We start from the raw sequence: 20,389 nt of genomic DNA, 5'->3' as shown, positions 1-20,389 counted from the left end.
TGTCCTCACAGTCCTTTAGGGCTGTGTCACTCCATCATCCCACAGAGCAAGAGGTGAGGAGCTGGTGGGTCCATGATGCTCTGCACCTTCCGTCCCGTCTCCTGATGCCACAAAACCACCTTTTTGCATGCTTTGACCATGCTGAGTAAGAGACCAACCAGTGTGGGCCCACCACAGGTGGGACTCCCTTCCAAGGAGGAACAAATAACACTAACTTGTTTTTTTCCCCCTTCCAGGCCAAGGATCCCCTTGCCCAGAGGCTCGTTTCAGCTGCAGCGGAACAGAGTGGGGCTCAGAAGAATTAGGCGCTGGTTTGCATCAGATGGACAGAACAACCTTCCGCTTCACTACGTCCTCTCCATCCAGAGGGATATTCTCCAGGGACAGGTGAGTCCCACAGCAGCTTTCTTCTTCTGGCACCCAGGTACCATGTTCAGTGCACGATACGGAGCATGGTGGAACTCGAGAAGTGATGGGCGGATGAGCCCAGCTGAAGGAGCAGTGGCAGGGGACGTGCTGCTTTCTTTGTGTCCCCATTGCAGGTCAGGGAAAGGGCATTGGAATGGCTGGATTTGATGTACTGTCACCCCAAACGCTGGGACGGCACTTGGCACAGCAGACAGAGGCAGGGACATCCCGTAGGAGCCTGGGAGAAAGGGCAAAGCAATTATCATTAACGATAATGATGGTTTTATTGGATCACTGTGCTTACATTATAAATGAGGTACACAAAACTTATGTTAACTGAGAAATCGCACTTTCAGTAAAGCTTCTGCACAGGAAGCCTCTTAGGGAATCAACACCTGGCCTAATCCAATGGAAACCAGACAGACACCGTGCCCCTCCAGCTCCCATCCTCCGGGAACAGGGAGTGCTCTGCTCCGTGAAGGATCAGTGCCTTGGCCACCTGAACGCAGCCAGGGGAGAGAGAGGAAAACAGTGCCATAAATCTTGCCATGATTGCGGACAGGCAGCTCCTGAGGTCAGAGAAGGCAGTGAGGACTCCAAATAACCCTCAACAGCCACCCCGTCCCTGCCAGGACACCCCAGGCACGCTGTTACCCAACCTGAGGGACGTGTCCAGAGGGGACACCACTATGCAGGCTGCTCCGGGCTGGTTCAGGGACAGCCGGGACCATGGTTGTCCGGGCATGGACAGCCAAGCTCTGCCTAATGCACTCAGTGTCTCACGGGTTTTGCCGAGGGCTGTTTTCTCACCTGGTTTGAATTAGTTGAGCTCCACTGACCTCACAGGAGATGACCGGGTATTCCAGATTGTTCTGGAATGTTCAGCTGACGCCAGCTGTGAATCAGGGTCTTTGTCAAGGTCTCCGGGTGTATTTTTTTCTGCTCTACCTTGTTTATAAAGCATCGTGCATTTTCTCTTTCATAAAAGAAATAAAACAATCCTTATGCTCCATTTTTATAGAAAAGCTATTATGATTGCGAGTTCATGGCTTGTCTTGTCCTTGTCAGATGTGCTAAAGATCTTCCCAAATGCATTAAAGCCTTGGAAGGAGCCCTGCTATGATCCCCAGCTCCCCTTTCTGATCAAGGTGTTGGTCTGAGTCTGTTGGATGAGGAGCTGGGATGAGCTTTCTCGGATGTCCCTCTCAGATGGACAAACCTGATCCCTGATGGCACAAAGCAGCATCCTGGATGTCCTCTGGGTGGTGGGGCTGTGTGGACTCTGACCAGGCTGTGCTCCACAGGTGTCTGTCCAACACTGCACCACCGTCCTGAAAATGGAAAAGGAAAGCATCCTCCTAGGATGCCCAGGGTCCCGGTTAGGGCTGTTTATTTAAAGTTGGCTTAACCATTGTGTTTTCATTAATGACCGTTTCTTTGCCCTTTTTCTTACTCCTCCCAAGCTCCTATGGGATCTTCCTGCCCTGCTGTGCTGCACCAGGTGCTGATCCAGAGTTTGGTATGACCTCTTCTAACTGAGGAGAGAAACAGGATTTTCTGATGCACAGGGAAGTAGAGTTGTGTTGGTTTTGTTCTTAAACCACTGTCAGAGGAACGGCAGACTGTCGGTCATATTCATTAGGCAAAATGAACTGTCCTCATCTGGAGTTCCTCGGCCCATTGCTGGGTTTATTGTGGAAGGGCTCTTGGCAGGAGCCGTCACCCTGTGATGCTAAATCTCCCATCGCCCATTGATCTCCGCCTCAGCAATGGGGCTCTTCCAGATTCGGCCTCTCGTGCTGTCTGGGCCTGCCGCCACTCGCAGCCGGTTTTGCCAACACAAACACAACTCACCCCCTCTCCAGGCACGGCTGTGATTCATCGCTGCTGGGTGGTAGCTTGCTGGCTGCAGAACCGAGAACCCTAACGCGAGGGCTCACGGCTGGAGGCACTCATCTGTGCTGGGGGTGTGATGGGTGCCCGTGGCACCCACCACCAGGAGAGGCAAACCCATGGCAGGGAGGTGGAACTGGGTGAGCTTTAAGGTCCCTTCCAACCCAAACCATTCCATGATTCTATGATTCTATAACTCCCTGCGCCACCTGGACCAGCAACCTGTCTCCTTCCTCCAAACAGGGCACTAAGACATACCCTGACCACTCTCTCCTTCAGCCCCACCACCATCATTCACACTCCTTAAGTGGCTCCTTGTCCACACACAGATGAAAATGTGATGCTTAAAATAAAAGTACTTTTTAAAAAGCCCTGTCTTATTCAGACAGTAACGACGTTTCAGGCTGTACAAGCTCACTGCACTTAAAGCCGATGATAGCCAGACACTGGAGAGGGAGCGTCACTGTCAGATCCCTTTTGGAGCACAGCTGCCAACCACTTGCCTCAAGCAGTAAATGCTGCTTCCAAAGCCACACAGAAATCCAGATGTGGGTTGGAAGGTAACGGTGTGCGTGCATCCTATTTTTGGGGCTGTTTGTATGCGTAATTAGCAGCAGAAGCATATTTCAGCTAAGGTTTTTGAGCTAAGGCTTTTGTCGGGGTCCCCCATAAGCACCCATAACTCACAAGTGCTGGCTTTGACTTCTGCAAGAACCCACCTGAGCAGATCCCAGCGAGTCTGGACAGGCGCGGGGAGCCGGGGGCACGCCTAGAGCAGCGACTGCTCACCAAAACGAGCCGCTGTTTGTGTGCACTCTGCCTCGCACGCAGATGCTCAGTAAGCAGAAGTTAATGTAGTTAGACAAAAGGGCTCGATTTAGGGGGGAAATCAATAATGTCAGGGAGTTTATTACAGGGTTATGGGCCACCTGCTAGAACGCAGCACTAGGCCTGCACTGCGCTGGGATGTGGTGCAGGCTGATGGCATTGCACTGAGACAAGGCTAGTTCCAGAATTATTATTTTATGCCTCGGCAGATGGCTTCTGCTCAGGGGTTTTATCTTTGAGGGCAGCCATACGACTAATCATCATTTGCTTTCTCTTTCTCTGCTAACGTAAGCTGGGCAGGAACAACTGCCAGTTTGATGGTGGTTCATTATTGTGAGGTTTATGCTGTCTGAAACAGCACACCAAGAGGCAAAGAGGGTACAAAGGAAGATAATCAGCTGGTTATCAGTGAGATATGAGGACGAGCTGGGCTCAGAGGCTTGGCTTTCACTGCCCACCTCTTTCTCTCTTTCAGAGGCAAAGCCTTAGATATCCCATAGATAATTTGGACAGGCCATGGAGTTGGTATCTTTGGTTAGTCAAGATTGCGAAGGTCAAATGTCGGGAATGAGTTCACCCTGGCTTAGAGCAAAAGGCTCTAAGTCACCTCCCAAAGTCCCTTCCAGCCCTGTTCTCTGTCACCCTCAATGAGGAGCCAGACCTGCTCCATCAGTTCAGCTTTCAGTTAGGGAAACCTGAGATGTCATGCACCCTGGAAAGGCAAGAAACAGAAATCCCATCACAGTGGCACCATCGCACAGCTAGCACTTCCATCTCAGACTCTCTCAGATGTCTACTTGCGTGGTGCACAAGCTGGACATCACCATCACCTGCTAAACGTGGGGAAGCCAGTGATGTTTCTCCAGGAAGGTGAGTAAATTTAGTTCCACATGTAGGAGGCTAATGAATATTATTAAAACCATTTCAGATTCACTCAAACCTGCAAATGACCCTAATTTAACCTCCTTTATTTACTTTTAGGAATGTAAAGCTGGGGCAAATCACTTGCTCAGTGATTTCCCAGGCCCAGACGTGGCACCCAACCCCAGAGGTGTCATTTCCCTGTCAAAAACCTAGCTTGGTATAGAAATGTCATGTTGCTTTTGTTTGTGATGTGATTCAATTGGTATAAATAGTAAGGTTTTAACCTGCTGTGCTAATTTAATTTAAACCCCTTCAGCTGTCATCTTTCTTCCTTGAAAATCCCACATTTCTCCTGGTTTCTACTCTAAGCCCCCTGTGACTTCAGCGTGAAGGTACCATCTCCCCATCACTCCGAGCTGATCCTGTTTGAAAGTCTATGAACCTTGCAGTGGACGAGGGCTGAGCTGAGAGTTTGTAAGGTGAGACAAAACTGCTGCACATTTGCCTGCTTTTGTGCTTCACTCTGAGACTTCACCAGTCCACTGAGCCTGTCGAAGTCTGGAAGCCCTCGCTGGGGCTGGCAGCGTCTCCAGGAGATGCAGAGCAGCTCCCAGCGACTGAGCTTTTCATCAGGCAATGAGCACTGGCTTCTCCAGACAACCTGGAAGTCCCAGAGCTCCTCCGAGGGTTTGGTATCCAAAACTTTGCTATAAACAATAATTAGTTCTCACGAAGTGGAACTATTTCCATTTCTGCAAATATCATGAAATCCTTTGAGTGTCAAGTCTGGCTTCTTGGAATTTAAATCTAAATTAGGACAAAATTCTTTTTAACTGAAGAGTTCTTGCCCTCGTTTGGCATTGCTGTATGTTTGTGGTCCTGGCTGTCACACAGCGCATCCTCAGACTGTGCTCAGAGTGTGACCTCTGCCAGGAGCATTCCCCTACCCAGCCAGTGTCCATATCAACAGTCTGCCCAAGAGATGACCTCTTTTGTTTCAGTTTGCCCTCTGTGATCTTTTACCACCAGATGTGAGACATCATCTACTCGGCATTGCTTGGACCCAGATGACAGCCATCAGAAAGAATGAGTAAATCTCTTCTGAGCCACTGACACCATCACTGGAAATGCCCAAAGGAGGCTAAATGAGGAGCTGGAGTAAACAGGGTGCTCCTCTCCTGGTGTTCCCTTGGCAGCAGATCTGAGCACAAGCTAGAGGTGATGCCTGCAAAGTGGTGATGATCTACTTCCATTGGTCTTTAGAGCAGCAAGGCACCCTGCCTGTCCTGGCAACGGGATGTTTGTTAGCATTTAACGGCTTCCTTTCATTGTTGCTCTTTCTGATTTCAGCTAATTCAACGTACGTTCTTATTTTGCTCTTTTGTTGCTTGCAGAACGAAGAATCCACCTGCAGCCTCCATCGTAGCGGGTTCACTGAGATACAGCACTTTCTTTTCCACGGCAGTTTGGAACACAGCCGGTCCTTGATTGCCTGACGTGACGGTGGCCAGCAGAGCGATTGTAGGTAATGTTTAAGAGATTCACGTGGTTTAATCGTTACAATTTTCCTGTGCCTCCAGGGCCCGCACGTTGGGCTCATTGAGTTATCTAACCAATTGCTAGGATTGTGGTTTAATGACAGACGCAGCAGGCTGCCTTTGAGCAGGGAGGTACAAAGGAACTGGAGCATCGTTACAGGCGAGCGTTTCAAACACTTTCAGTAATGGCCTGATTTTTCTCCAACTGAAGTCGATGGTAAATATTCTGCTGACTTCAAAGGGGAGCAGGGTGAGGTTACAGCCAAGCACTCTTGGAAATCCCACCCAGCGCTTGATTTTTCTTGACCTGAAGGCCAGTTCAGTCAGCTCTGCTTCTACAAAGGAGCTTTCAGGAGTTCTGTAAAAGCCACCGGAGTGATTTTAGCCCCAGGTTCACATGGTAGCAGCATGTGAATTGCAGGAAATCTAGAGGACAGTTCAGCTCTCCCAGGTTCTGATCTCTCTTCTGCAGATGTCTGGCTGGCATCGCTCACTCTCTCCTCACTGACTGTGGGAAAGTTGAGGGCAATGGGATGTTTTTCCCTGATTAGGTACAATTCGGTGGGTGAACTCCTGCAGTGGGCCGGGAGGATTTGGGGTACCCTCACAAAACATTCGGCTCTGCTATGCATCAGCCATGAGAACGAGGTGGCCTGTGGGCCTGGAAATGCTTTATATGATCTCTGCAACCCATGGCATGAGCTGTGACTTTGTCTCCTCCCATCACAGAGAAAATGGCCTTGAATTCTTTTCTCTTTTGTGTTTCTTCTTTTGTAATTTTATAGACATTTCTTTTGTGCTTCCGTAATTTTACAGATATTTCTTTTGTATTTCCAAAGCTCTGCAGGGTGGGATAACAGACACTTCCATACACTTCCATGAAGTAATTCCCTTTTTAAATCAATTAGATTTGTCGCTATGGAATTGCTCTCTACTCATTATCTAATTGTTCCCGTCTCTGTCACTGACTTATTCCATGAACCTGGACTCCCTCTGTGCCACAGCTTCCACCTCTCTGAAGGGGAACACAAAGCTCACAACTGGGTTAAGTGACATCAGTTTGTCTTTTCAATCCCTGCTTCTTGCTGTTGCCGCAGAAGTGAGGTGTGAGTGTGAGGTGTGATTTGCTGAAACCCCAAAACTGCCTGAAAGAAAACGAAGGCAAAATTCGCACCTACAGCCATTTCTTTGCGTGTGTAACGCTGCAGCTTAAGCACAACCCTTCTTCGCTGACGCACACACATACTTGTTTTTTTAACTTTGCCATGGCTAGAAACCCAACGCTGTCACTGTTTCAGAACACACACTTGGTTTGCACTTTCTCAGCTCCTTCCCAGCTTCTTTGAGGAATCTGGCATACCAACACAGCCATAGAAAACCAGGTTAGTGCACAGTAGAGGCTTTCATGGCCACTAATCTTGATGACAAATTTATCTGAACAAGCCCTTCTTGTGTCACCAATATATATTATGTAAAACCTTGTGACTTTGATTATGTGTCTATAATACAGATTAGTCTGTTTGGGTGTTTGGTGCTGACCTCCAATAAGCTCCTAAAGTATTAGCAAGAATTTGCAAGTGACAGGCAGGCAGAGGTGCTGTTCTGCCTAATCCCATTCTCAAAACTCTTGACTATATATGTCTGAACAGTTTCTGTTGCTTTCCTTAAGGCACCAGGTTATTTCTTTCTCTGCCTCCTCCCAACTGCCTTTGTCCTCTCCGCTGCTTTGATGTACCACAAATATTGGAAGATTTAGCTAACCTTATGGATTAGAGCCAGGAAGACAGCAAGAACAAATTTAGAATAGGAGGTAGAGAATGTACCAGCTGGGAGGTGATGCTGTCAATCTCCATGGAGACCTCTTACAGCTTTGCTAATTACTCTGTTGAATTGTATAGCGTCTGCTTGAAAGCTCATCCAAGTCAACAGAGAGTTTCTAATTGACTGGCCATGTCTCAGGGCCATGAAAAGTGCACAGGGCACAGTCCCTCAGCGTAACCACATATGATTTGCATTTGTGGCTTTCTCCTTGATCATAGAATCTGAAAATGGTTTCAGCTGGAAAAGACCTTTAAGATCATCCAGTCCAACTATCAATCCATCTGTGCTAAGTCTGGCACTAGACCACATCCCCAAGTCCAACTTCTACTCATCTTTTAAACTCTTCCAGGGATGAGGACTAAACCACCTTCCCGGGCAGCCTCTGCCAGTGCTTGACAACCCTTTCAGGAAAGAAATTCCTCCTGATATCCAACCTAAATCTCCCCTGGTGCACCTTGAGGCCATTTTCCCTCATCCTGGGAATGCTGGCTTACAGGGAGAAGAGACCAATCCCCACCTCACTACAACCTCCTTTTAGCTAGTTGTAGAGAGCAATAAAGTCTCCCCTCAGTCTCCTTTTTTGATGGCCAAATCACAGAATCCAGCCACCTTGATCTGGTCTTCTGCATGGGGCCAGCTTCTTCTAAAGAAAATAGCGTTGTTGCAGAAGCAAATGTAGACCTTGTCTTAGCAAAGCAAATTTTATCTTAGGAATGCAGGTGAACCATCTCCTTCATGTTGTTAACAGCATGAGCACGTTCCACATGAGTCAGCTCCTGCAGGAGATGAACTGGGACAGGAGCCACAAAAGCCTTTTGGCTCTGAGCACCTAGATAGGACATGGCCCTACGCAGGACTTGGGTGACTGCATGCATTTGCCCCATGGCCCCTGATAAGCTTGTTTCATGGCTTGGGAGAGCAAAGGGAGGGACTACAGACACGGGAACAGAGGAATGTAGCCAGAGGTCTGGAGAAAAAGCAAAGGTGGCCCCTTGGCTGCTCAGTTTTTTGGGGTTAGGACATCTCTTAGCTTAGAGGGGACTGAGCTTACGCCTGGGGGACATCCCCACAACCACGATATAAGGAACAACCCTCACGGGGAGAAGTTTGGCTCCACGGCACTGCAGCTCAGGCTTGCCATTGCTCGAAGCCGAACTTGCTTGAGGCACTAATCCACTGAACAATTTCCAGTTGTTATCAAAATCTATTGGTGTGACAGAAACTGCTTCTGACTTCGACTGCTCCCTCTCAGACCATCTCCTCTGCATGCGAGCAATATAGGTGAATATTTGGCTTGACTTTTAATTCATTCAGCTTTATTTTCCACCAGTCCTGCCATTTCCCTGAACCTTAACACCATATTGGCTTTAAATCTTTGTCTGTGTGCATATGCACATTAAGTATAATTAAGGTTTCTGACTATCCCATAATCTTATTTCTAGTACCTTTACACAAAGTGCAGAGTTGGTGGAAATTACCAGAAACATTATTTTGGTGGGCTGGGTAGGGACAGAGTATATCATGTATGAACTGTATCGCTGTGTAACTGGGGATTAAGCCTTTAAAAAGATGTTTAATAATAACTTTAAATGACTGAGAACTCGGTTAAAGGAGTTGGGGAATAAAACCTGAAGTGCAAAGGGAATGAAAAACTTCATCAGCCTTAAAAAAAAAGGAACAAAGACCAGACAGACCATGGTTTCCCAAAAAAGGAGAAAAGAACCAATTCAGGGGTTCAGTCACAGTTGGAAACTTGCAAAATGACAGACTGTTAAAACTAAACCAATAAAATCTGGGAAACTTGCTCTGAGGACAAAGAATGGCCCAACTCTCCCTTGTGGTTACTCCAAGCAGCAGCAGGATGTCCAGGCACGGAACAGCTGAGAGATGGCTCTGTGCTGCCAGGCTGCCGGGGCTGGTGGATGTGGCTGGTACGAAGCCGGTGTGAAGGCACAGCAAGCCTCGAGCACCTGTAAATCACAAGGAAAACAAAATACCACTGGTTGGGGCTCCACACACACACTCTTGCTGTGGCTTATAGCTCTGCCTGTCCCTGCTGAAGGCCAAAGACCTTTACAGGCACATTTGGGAGGCAAAGCGACTGCATGTTTTGCAGAGCCAAGCCACGAGCACGCAGCAGTGGAGGGGATTCCCAGCAGCTTCCAACAGCGATCGCCAGCCTTCGGCCAGCACTTGCCTCTGTGCACCCAGATCCGCGCTATCCCTGCAGCTTTCGGGAGGGAGATGTAGGTACGTGTGTCCTACACAGGTACAGGCACTGTGAGAACTTGCAAAGTGCGGGCACAAACCCAGCTGCAATACGGGAAAAGGGGGGGAGAAGCAGGGAAAGAATGGCTTTGCTCTGCTGCCGCTCAGTGAGACCTGAACAGGCTGGAGAGCTGCGTGGAGGGGAACGTAACCAAGTTCAACAAAGGCAACCTCAGAGGAACAACCCCTGCACCAGTACAGGTGAGGGATTGACCAGCTGGAAAGCAGCTCCATGGAGAAGCGTGGGAGTCCTGGTGGACGCCAAGCTAATCATGAGCCAGCAATGTCCTGTTCTGGCCAAGAAGGCCAATGATGTCCTGGGGCGCATGGAGAAAAGGGTGGCCAGTAGGGCAAGGGAGATTCTTCTCCCTCTCTGCTCTGGCCTAGGGAGGCTCCATCTGGAATCCTGTGTCCAGTTCTGGGCTCCCCAGCTCAGGAAAGACAAGGAATGACTGGAGAGAGTCTAGCAGAGGCCACAGAGATGGTGAAAGGACTGGAGCACCTCTCTTAGGAGCAAAAGCTGAGAGACCTGGGTCTGTTCAGCCTGAAGAAGAGAAGGCTGAGGGGATCCCATTAATATGTGATGGGCAGGAGAGGGGTGCCAGATTCTGCTCAGTGGTGCCCACGGACATGACAACGGGCATCAGGCACAAATTGGAGCATGGGAAGCTCCACCTGAACATGAGGAAAAACATCTTTGTAGGTGATGTAGCCCTGGCACTGGCTGCCCAGGGAGGTGTGGAGTCTCCTTCTCTGGAGAGATCCAACTCTGCCTGGACGTGCTCCTGTGCAACCGGCCAGAGGTGACCCTGCTTTAGCAGGGGGGTGGACTGGGTGAGCTCCAAAGGGTCCTGCCAGCCCCCATCATGCTGTGGTTTTGGTGTCAATAAATGGGGAGAGGGCCAACGAGTGAGAGGGGTCTGAGGCTCCGCAGAACAGAAAGGTCGTGGTGGCAGCGGGGAGTTTTGAGTCAGGGGAACTCACTATTAATCCTCTTCTACACAGTCTTTCTTGCGGGAGGAAATCTTATGACTCTGGGGAGAAGTACGTTGTGTAACCAAGCAATGGTGAGCCCGAGCTGCATTTAACGGGGCTTGGCACAGGCGCGACAGAGTAGGCTACTCATCACAAGAGAGCGTGAGAGAGACCATCTCAGTGCATTGCCCGCTGGCTTCGAGTCCTTAAAAGCCCCGGCGTGGCCTTGGGAGAGGAGCTCAAAGAGAGGGGGGAAAGCAAAAAAAAAAAATCTCCACAACTCTAAAGAAATGAGGTCCCTTTGCGGGGCTCCCGCGTGGTCGTCGTTGAAACATTGCATAATGTCCCTTTGCAGAGCTTTGGAATCCGCAGGATCAAAGCCATATGGAGACACTATGGATGTGCCCAGACAAATTTAAAGGCATTTTGCAATTCTAGCAAGACGTGCAACGCCACACTTGGAGCTCCTCTGGCTGTTTCAGCGTGACATCTAGTGGCACAGCGCAGCTTTCCCGAGGAACAAGCCTTGTCCTGCTGTTTGTAGGACTGCTCCTGCGCTCCTTTTCCCCATCGTCTGGGACAGGCTGTGTACAGCTTTGGAAACGTCCCATCCCTGAAGGTGTTCCAGGCCAGGTTGGATGGGGCTTGGAGCCCCTGATCCAGTGGGAGGTGTCCCTGCCCATGGCAAGAGTGGGGACTGGGTGGGCTTTGAGGTCCCTTCTGACCCAAACCATTTTATGATTCTATGATTTTGCCAGTTTATCGTGTAGGATTTTTACAGAATTAGTAAATAGGGGTTTAAAGTATTTAAAGTATCTGCTTCCTAGAGCTTATCATCACATTTGTGTGCCTTGTCTTTGTTTTACAATTCCATTCCATGGATGCTGAAAATAGATAAAAGGGGTCATGGGTTAAAAACTGTGATCATTTAAGACAGAGGTGGGTTAAAGCAAAAAGCTTCAGGTGACAGCAGCTGAAGGTTCGACTTCAAGGTCTCCTAGGTCTGAATTTACAGTTGTCGCGAATTGTGATTAGAAGAAGTAAAGGTAAATCTTGTTTTGACTGTTGTGAGGTTCATACTAACATTAAAATTAGTTCTCGAAGAGCTACAGAATATGCTTAAATTTATCAGAACATTTGACTGCTGTTAAGTTCATCATAACATTGAAACCAGTCCTTGGAAATTAACAAACTGTTGTTAACTTGGGGGGAAATTCATACACATGTGCGTGAGTGGGAATGCATTCTGTCTGGCCACACATCATCGATGGAGATCACTCCTTCGTGCTGCCCAGGCTCGATTAAAGGCTGATCGCTTCCCAAGGCTGCCGAATGAGTCTTAGGGAGTTTATTTTTTGTTATTTTTGGTATCAGCATGATCCATACTGAAGGGATGTCTTTTCTATAATCACCTCTTTGCAGCCTTAACTGCAAGGTGAGGCAGAGCTGGAGCCCGCTCCAAATTAGCAGATTTGACTGCTGTGAAGTTTCCCAGAACATGGAAACCAGTCCTTGGGAACGAACCGGCTGTGGTTAACTTGGGGGAAAACACACACACACACGCGCAGGTGAGTGGGAAATGCATTTTTTCTGGCCGCTCATCCCTGATGGAGATCGCTCCCTCGCACTGCCCAGGCTCGATTAAAGGGCACTCACTTTCCAAGGCTACAAAATGAGTCTTAAAGAGAGTTTATTTTACAGCATTTTCAGTATCACTCTGATAGCACGTTCTCTTTCAAAGAGCGTTTTCTCTATGCTGTCCCAGCCCTTCTCTCGCTGCTCATCCCTGATGGAGATCGCTCCCTCGCACTGCCCAGGCTCGGTTAAAGGACATTCGCTTCCCAAGGCTGCCAAATCAGTCTTACAGAGTTTATTTTTCGGTATTTTTGGTATCAGTCTGATCCATACCGAACGGATGCCTTTTCTATAATCACTTGTGTGCGGCCTTTCCCCCCTTCAGTGCGAGCTGAGGCAGAGCTGGAGCCCGCTCCAAACCACCAGGAGCTTCGCCTGCTGTGAAGTTTCCCAGAACATGGAAACAGTCCTTGGGAACGAACCGGCTGTGGTTAACTTGGGGGGAAACGCACACACACACGCAGATGAGTGGGAAATGCATTTTTTCTGGCTGCTCATCCCGGATGGAGATCACTCTCTTGCACTGCCCAGGCTCGATTAAAGGGCACTCACTTTCCAAGGCTACAAAATGAGTCTTAAAGAGAGTTTATTTTACAGCATTTTCAGTATCACTCTGATAGCACATTGTCTTTTAAAGAGTTTTCTTTCAAAGAGCGTTTTCTCTATGCTGTCCCAGCCCTTCTCTCGCTGCTCATCCCTGATGGAGATCGCTCCCTCGTGCTGCCCAGGCTCGATTAAAGGACGCTCACTTTCCAAAGCTGCCAAATCAGTCTTAGAGAGTGTGTTTCACAGCATTTTCAGTGTCACTCTGATAGCACATTTTCTTTCAAACAGTGTTTTCTATAATCACTTGTGTGCGGCCCTTCTCCCCCTCCAATGGAGCTGAGGCAGAGCTGGAGCCCGCTCCAAACCACCAGGAGCTTCGCCTGCTGTGAAGTTCACCAGAACCTGGAAACCAGTCCTTGGGAACGAACCGGCAGCGGTTCCCCGGGGGGGGAGCGCTCCCCCGGGCAGGTGCTCGGGCGCCGCCCCCCTCCGCCCCTCCCCGGGGCCGAGGCCCGCGGCCATGGGTCGGCGCGGCCCCCGCCAAGATGGCGGCGGAGCTCGGGGAGCGGCTGCGCGAGGCGGCGGCGTTGGGCGACGGGCGCGAGGTGCGGCGGCTGCTGCGGGAGGGCGCCGGCATCAACGCCCGCAACGAGATCGACGGGTGGTGAGAGTGGAGGAGAAGTGGGGGACACTGGGGGGGGGGGCAGGAGGGAACCCCCCCGGGCGGGAAGGGCGCTGCCCCCCCAGCCCGAGCGGCGGCCGTTCGGCAGGGACGCGTCCTGCCCGCGACCTGCGGCGGAATTGCGGCTCAGAGCGGTGTCGTTCGAAGCTTTTTAATTCAAACCGTGTGGATGGGGCCCTCGGCGGCCGCGGGGAGGCGGCCCTGCCCTTCGCAGCGCGGGGAATGGGTGGGCGCGGAGCTGCCTTCCAACCCCAAAGCCTTCCGTGGTTCTGTGGTGAGACAGGAGAGCTGGAGAGGGTTTCAGCCGAAAGAGATGGAGGTGAGATCTTAAGAAGGAATGTTTTCCTCTGAGGCAGAGAGGGACACCAGGCTGCCCCGAGCAGCGGTGCTGCCCCATCCCTGGAGGGGTTCCAGGCCAGGTTGGATGGGGCTCGGAGCCCCTGATCCAGCGGGAGGTGTCCCTGCCCGTGGGACAGGATGGGCTGAGAGAGGTCCCTTCCAACCCAACGCATTCCATGGTTCCATGGCGCTGGGCACCCTGCGCTTGGCCAAGGGGAGCGCTGCTCTGGGACTGCAGCTCTCCAGCTTCTTTGCTTTGCTGGTGATAAAAAAGGAAATGCTGATCCCAGAAGGCTTTGAGATTTACGGCTAAAGAGGATCACGATAAAGGCCACCGTCCTCCATCCACCTGTGGTGGTTTGTGCAAGGAGCTCTCCCAAAGTTCCTCCTGTGCGCATAGGCGTCTATTCCCACTGCAGCAAGGCAGAGGAGGCCCTGTCCCCACAGGACTGTAATATAGATTTAGATGAGCTCATAGGAAGAAATGTTTTCTCCTGTGCGGTTGGGAGGCCCTGGAACAGGTTGCCCAGCTTGCAGGATGGCTGCCCCATCCCTGGAGGGGTTCCAGGCCACTTTGGATGGGGTTTGGAGCCCCTGATCCAGTGGGAGGTGTCCCCGCCCATGGCAGGGATGGGATGGATGGGCTTTGAGGTCCCTTCCACCCCAAACCATTTTATGATTCTGTAATAACTTTAAAGAAGGAAGGTTTATTCCCAGTTATTGTCATTCTCAGTGCGAATTAGGACGGGCACACGTGGGCGATGGCTCCGACGGCTCAACCCTTCTGCTTCACTCCCCGCAGGACCTCTTTGCACTGGGCCTGTAAGCGGAACCATGCTGGAGTGGTGGCCTGCCTGCTGGAGGCCGGGGCGGATAAGCACATCCTCACTGCTAAAGGAGAGCTGGCTGCACAGCTAACTTCAAAACCAGACATCCGGAAGATTTTGGGAGGTACCATTACCATCTTAAAAGTCATCTAGAATTCTTGGCCTAAATACTACAGCATTTTTAGTGCTTTGATCTGAGGCAGTAGATGGGCAGGGATTGTTTGTTTCTCAAACAATCAACAAAAACAAAGTTTTGGCAGGGATGATTGTTTCTCGTTAGAGAAGTCCAGTTTATAATTGTAAGTCATACTTGAGCTGAGGCGTGGTGGTTTCAGGAAGGAAGGCCTTTTATTTTTGGGTCATAAGGAGACTGAAAGCCGTACACTGTGGGAAATGTGCTGCTGCAGGTGCCTTTCACTGAGCAGGAGCTGCAAAGGGAGACAGGCACAATTTGTACAATTCGACTTGTCTGACCACCAGAAACCTTATAAATGCACTCAGGACAGCTGCAGTATTTCAGAAGTTCAGGTTCCTGAGCATTTTGTTACACTGTTACTTGCGGCATGATGAATTTCTGCCCCATAATTCTGTCTTACACTTTTCATAAGCACAACAAACCTTGTTAGGTGTATGCGGCACCTCTCTAACACTGCCCGTGCCTCTTCCCATCAGCACCCAGGTACTGTGCTCCGCATGAAAATGTCAAGTGCTTCACCTTCTGTTCTATCTTCTCCTAATTGCACTTGAACTGCTCTCTGCAGTGCTATTGCTCTTACATTAACAGAGCACTGTTTTCTTAAAGGGAGTTGCAGCTAAATTGCAGTTACAGGTCCCAGCTGGAGGAATGGCAGGTTCTTTGCATGAGTATTTCTATTTTCTTCTGAGCAAGATGCTGATCCCTCAGCCTTCATTCATGGCAAACAACTTGCGTTCTGTTTTTAACATCTAAACTGCCAAGTGTGCATGAATGAGCGCTGTTTACAGCTGCCTTATTTTTCTGTCTGTTAAGCTTTCATGCATTTCCTGGGGAATAAACACCTATCACTTATATTCTCCTAAAAGGGTTTTACTCTGGGAGTGCAGAGCTGTTGAGCAGATCCTTCTGAACGGCTTTGGCACTAGCATTAATGTCCTGTAACCCTCAGTTAGGTGGGAATGTCATTTACTGCAGTAGTTTTAATTGCGAAAAGGGTTGGCTTGGCTAATAGTTACCTACCTGAAGAAGTACTCGGTTTAATTTGTCGACATGGGTCATAATAAATTATTTACAGCAGTGTTATTAAAAGCATTATAAAATGTGATTTAGTGAAGAACTACTGGTCATACAGCTCCTTTGAAAGCGCTGGAACAACACTGTGAGGACTGATCTGTCTTTCAGCAGTTCTTTCTTTTCCCACTTTGCTATTGAAAAACACAATACGTTATAGAAATCTGTAGCTTTTTCTTCCATTCGACAGCTCTTTGCCTTCCAGGTGTTATGTGTTTACGATACATTAGTGTCATCCTTTGATTGCCTTAGAATGTGATTATCTTTAAAATACAGCAGGAAAACTAACTGTATTCAAAATGAGGAGTATCTATCCAATAACGTGGTGGGGTTTTTCTCTCTCCATCCCTTGCCCCCCATTTCTTAACTTCATTAGTAGAGGAAGAAACTGAATGTCAAGGAGTGAAGGATTTAAACTTACCAGTTGTTGGGAACTACTTGGCCAGCCCACCATTCCCTTACGTTTGCTCTGGAGAAAGCATTCCGGACAGCTTGGCAGAATCCCAGCATGAAAGTGCTTCCACCTCTTCTTCCCAGGGTGAAAATAGCCCTTGTTCATCAGCCACTCCGGCTGAGAGCACATGCACACCCACGTCGGGCGACAGCAAAGAGGATCTGCCTGCACCAGAGGCTGCGGAACCGCTGCCCGCCCCAGCATCGACTGTCACCGCACCAAAATGCATCGACCCTGCTGCGCAGAACGGCCCCGCTTGCCAGCCGCCCTCGCCTCGCCGCAGAGCTCGCTTCTCGCCGGTTGCGCCCAAACAGGCCGTACCTGTGCAGCCCCAGGGCTCCCCTCCCGGGCCCGCCCCAGCCTTCCAGCCCTTCTTCCTTACGGGAACTTTCCCATGTAACATGCAAGGTAATGCCGGGTGATTCCCCATCCTTCTCTCCTGTTCTGTTCTGTGGTTTGGTTACTGGGGGCAACATGAAGTGAAAGAACCATCCTGCTTTCAGGCTCATGTGGAGCTGAGGCAGAGATGTTGAATTCTTTGGCCAAAAGCTCCCAGAACTCTTTTTTTCTGCTCTAAGTAAACCAAGTGTCATGCTGTATTTTCCTGTATTTTAAACGCGGTGATGCTTTGCAAACCGATGGAGGGATTGGTCCAAGCACCATCAATAGTCAAGTTACGCAGTGTTTTATACAGCACCGAACATATCTCTGGGAGTTTGAGAACAGCTCGACTTTGTGCCTGGATTAATCAGACTTTTTACAGTGTAAAGATGGTTCCCTGTGTATTTATTCCTGTTCCAATGGAACTTCATTAAGCACACAGTTAATAGGTATTGTATTATAAAACCCACATTCAAAAGGTAATGGTAAATACTTAAGTGTTAGGTTTTGCTTGGGTGTTTTTTTGGGGAAGAAAAAAAACTAACAACCTCTTTTAATCTTTTTTTCTTTCACTCAGAACTTGTGCTCAAGGTGAGAGTCCAGAACCTGAGAGACACCGACTTCATCGAAATTGAGCTGGACAGACAGGAACTGACCTACGAAGATCTGCTCAGAGTGAGCTGCTGTGAACTGGGCGTCAAGCCAGAACAGGTGGAGAAGATCAGAAAATTACCAAATACCCTCGTAAGAAAGGTAAGAACTGAAACCAGGGATTCATTTCATTGACTTTGCAGGCAGCAGAGGTGTTTTTATAGAAAGATCGGTAAAACGTGGCCTCGTGTTCAAAACCAAAAACTGAGTTAAGCTCACAAATTCAAAAGGATTTGGGGCTTTTCTTCGAATTTCATTATAACTCATCCTATTCCTGTTACAATAGGCCGCGTATTTCAGCTCCTGAAGCGCATGGAGCTGTTACAGCTTGGCTTTAAGTGTGTTTCAGTGTGCTCTGAACACAACTGCCGGGTGCTGCTTCACTGTATGCTTGCCTAAAACAAAGAGTGAGGGGAAAACCCCACCAACTGGCTTGTGAATAATTTAAAGCTGTGCCAACAGGAACTGAACATGCTCTCCTGATCCAAGAATACCTGTATAGGGAATGCATTTGGTCACAACTCTTGAGCTCAGTGACCTGCACACACAGTCAAATCATAGGGAGGGTCAAGGAGCCAAAAAGTACATTTCAAAGAGACAAAAAAACCCACGTGTGCTTTAAAAGAGCGTGGGAGAAAGAGCTGGTGGGATTTTTGTCTTTCAGTATTTATTCCTATACTTGGGTGCAACTTCTCTGGAATTTTAGTTTTTCCTTCCTGCAGCCATTATTATAAAGATATTTACAATGCAAGACCAGGTATCTGTATCTAACACATAGTTTGGTCTGCTCTTTGAAAGGACAAGGATGTTGCCAGGCTTCAGGACTTCCAGGAGCTGGAGTTAGTGCTTGTGAGAAGCGACAGCTCTCCTTTCAGAGGCACTGCAGCGACCGGGACTGACAGGCCGTGCTACAACAGCAGAGCATCAAAGCTGACCTACTGACGGCTCGACACACCTCGGATATGAAAACCGGCTAACTGCAGGCTGCTGCCTTTGAAGGCAGTGAATTAAGCGTGTGTAAAACCTTAAGTTATTGTTAGGGTTACTGTTTTAACTAATAGTTTATCTTTTATATTTAATATCCCCTTTGGTTTTATTTTTTTACTTGATACTGTATTCAGATAAGGGATACCTCATTTGTCTACTAAAATCACAGGGCTTCCAGGGTGTTCCAATGAAGTTTGTTGGTAGTGTTTGGTAACAGAGGGCAGGAAAGACTTAATTATTGACATGAACTGTATGTTGAGTCCTCCCACTCTTTGACCCATTAAGGCTCGTGGAAAAGTCAAGTCAGGAAATTGTGTGTGTATATATATTTTTAAACTTCCTAATTAAGTAAACAGCAGGGTATTTGGTGTACCATGAACAGCTGCTCTCGAAGACATCAAATTTGCAAATCTTCAATCACAGAATCATAGAATCATGGAATGGTTTGGGTTGGAAGGGACCTCACAGCCCATCCATCCCACCCCTGCCATGGGCAGGGACACCTCCCACTGGATCAGGTTGCTCAAAGCCCCATCCAACCTGGCCTGGAACCCCTCCAGGGATGGGGCAGCCACCACTGCTCTGGGCAGCCTGGGCCAGGGCCTCCCCACCTGCACAGGAGAACATTTCTCCCTAAGTATTGATTTTCCTTCCATCTCTTCTTTCTGAAGCAGCATTAGAGCACTGTCTGTGTGCAGCTGATGCAGGGTTTGTTGTTGATCTGGGCTGTAATGCTGACGTTCAGACTACAGATAGTACAACCAACTAACGTGGTTTAGTGGGAGCAGCAGGGCTGTGGCTCTGCCTTCCCTTCCTGCAGTGCAGCTTCATCTCTGAGTGGGGTCAGTGGAAGCCCACAGCGCAGAGGCCTACAGCAATGCCTTCTGCTGCAGAGGAGACGCTTGGCTCAGGGTTTACCATTGCACAATGTTACTTAGGCTTAAAATTCTCACTTAGTGCATTCAAAGTCATCATCCTCCTTCCTCCCTTGCTCTATATCTATTTTATCACTCCAACTCTGCCGGCTCCCCGTTCCCAGTCCTGGCCCCTCTTTCTGCACAAGCTCAGTTCAGCTCCTGGTAAGCTCAAGGCTAGGACACAGTATGAATTAAGATTTCCATACTACGGCTCCCACTTTGGTTTTCTTGTAGGACAGGAAAGGAGTTTCTGTTTTAACCGTTGTGTCTTTATCATTCCAGCGTAGGTTGGATTATGTGCAATAACTGTTTGAAAGACAGTAGCAGCTAAATGGCTCTAAATAACGAGTACCTAACTTCTCAGTTCCTTTGTGTGCCTCCCCTGAGCAGTCAGCTAAAGGAGCAGCTTGTTTAAAAAGCTTTATTTGCTCTAGTTTCCACAGAGAGTAACTGACTAAAGACTAAACCTTTAATCATAACAACAACTCTATGCATTCAGAGAACTATTTTTGTATGTTCTATGCAGTTTGATAAACCAAGGCACACCAGTTCTGTTAACAGGGTCTGTTGGGGTTTTTCCCTCTGAAGGATAACCCGTTGGTATGACAACTAAAACGAAGTTTACAGAACTTGTTCTTCCAAGGACAACTTTTGTTTGCACTAAACTTGTACTGGACTGACATTGCTACTCCTCAATATTAAAGTATCAGTTGATTCAGGTACTTCGTTCTCTCTCTTTCCCAGCGGGCGGGGGGTACGTGGGACACTCCAGAGTGCACAGTTCCAACACAACATGGAGAAATTGTGGGCCAGAGCATTTTTAACACCTAATAAGAGACCATCAGGCTGCCACAACCAGTATGGAGAAAGCACAGAGGAGGTGCTTACTTAAATGCGCCGTTTGCTTCTTGCATTCCTAGAAAATCTGATGGCATTTCTCTTGGGCTTGAGCACTGAGGATACTTCTCACACAGATGGCTCTGCCAAGGAGACACTCATTAGTCACATCCGAAGGCACTGTTTCCTACACTCTAAAGACCATTTTCCCCTCATCCTCAATGCATTAGAGGAGAATCCACTACCAGACATTTCGCAATCTGAATCCCAC

The 20,389-nt window shown here is 48.8% G+C and overlaps 2 protein-coding genes across 6 annotated transcripts in view; both read left to right on the top strand.

Moving 5' to 3' along the window:
• The window catches only part of LOC128854006 (uncharacterized), a 36,595-nt gene extending 24,580 nt beyond the window's left edge, over positions 1-12,015 (top strand). For all 4 annotated transcript variants that reach the window (XR_008452893.1, XR_008452895.1, XR_008452892.1 and 1 more), the window contains 5 exons: positions 237-387; positions 543-4,472; positions 5,023-5,211; positions 5,388-5,518; positions 9,469-12,015. The gene's annotated coding sequence lies outside the window, so the exon portion shown is untranslated. The remainder of the gene's footprint in view (positions 1-236; positions 388-542; positions 4,473-5,022; positions 5,212-5,387; positions 5,519-9,468) is intronic.
• Positions 12,016-13,095: 1,080 nt separating this feature from the next.
• On the top strand, positions 13,096-20,048 carry LOC104062003 (ankyrin repeat domain-containing protein 40). 2 transcript variants are annotated; one of them, XM_054083693.1, is made up of 5 exons: positions 13,096-13,440; positions 14,600-14,748; positions 16,271-16,753; positions 17,304-17,479; positions 18,176-20,048. In XM_054083693.1, exons 1-5 carry the CDS (start codon positions 13,322-13,324, stop codon positions 18,317-18,319), a joined length of 1,071 nt encoding a protein of 356 aa, XP_053939668.1. In that variant the 5' UTR covers positions 13,096-13,321; the 3' UTR covers positions 18,320-20,048. The 2 variants fall into 2 exon arrangements, with proteins under 2 accessions (XP_053939668.1, XP_053939667.1); XM_054083692.1 differs by having other exon boundaries at positions 13,098-13,440; positions 16,268-16,753; positions 18,176-20,047.
• The last annotated feature ends 341 nt before the right edge of the window (positions 20,049-20,389 follow it).

Source organism: Cuculus canorus, chromosome 18, assembly GCF_017976375.1.
Source record: "Cuculus canorus isolate bCucCan1 chromosome 18, bCucCan1.pri, whole genome shotgun sequence".
In the NCBI taxonomy this organism is placed as follows: Eukaryota; Metazoa; Chordata; class Aves; order Cuculiformes; family Cuculidae; genus Cuculus; species Cuculus canorus.
This window is presented reverse-complemented; position numbering and strand designations above follow the sequence as displayed.

Bases quoted from the DNA above. Each gene is read 5' to 3' on its own strand.
- LOC104062003 (XM_054083692.1), top strand. From the start codon at position 13,322: ATGGCGGCGGAGCTCGGGGAGCGGCTGCGCGAGGCGGCGGCGTTGGGC. The intron at 13,441-14,599 runs GTGAGAGTGGAG...CACTCCCCGCAG, and splicing joins CGCAACGAGATCGACGGGTG to GACCTCTTTGCACTGGGCCT. The intron at 16,754-17,303 runs GTAATGCCGGGT...TCTTTCACTCAG, and splicing joins TTTCCCATGTAACATGCAAG to AACTTGTGCTCAAGGTGAGA.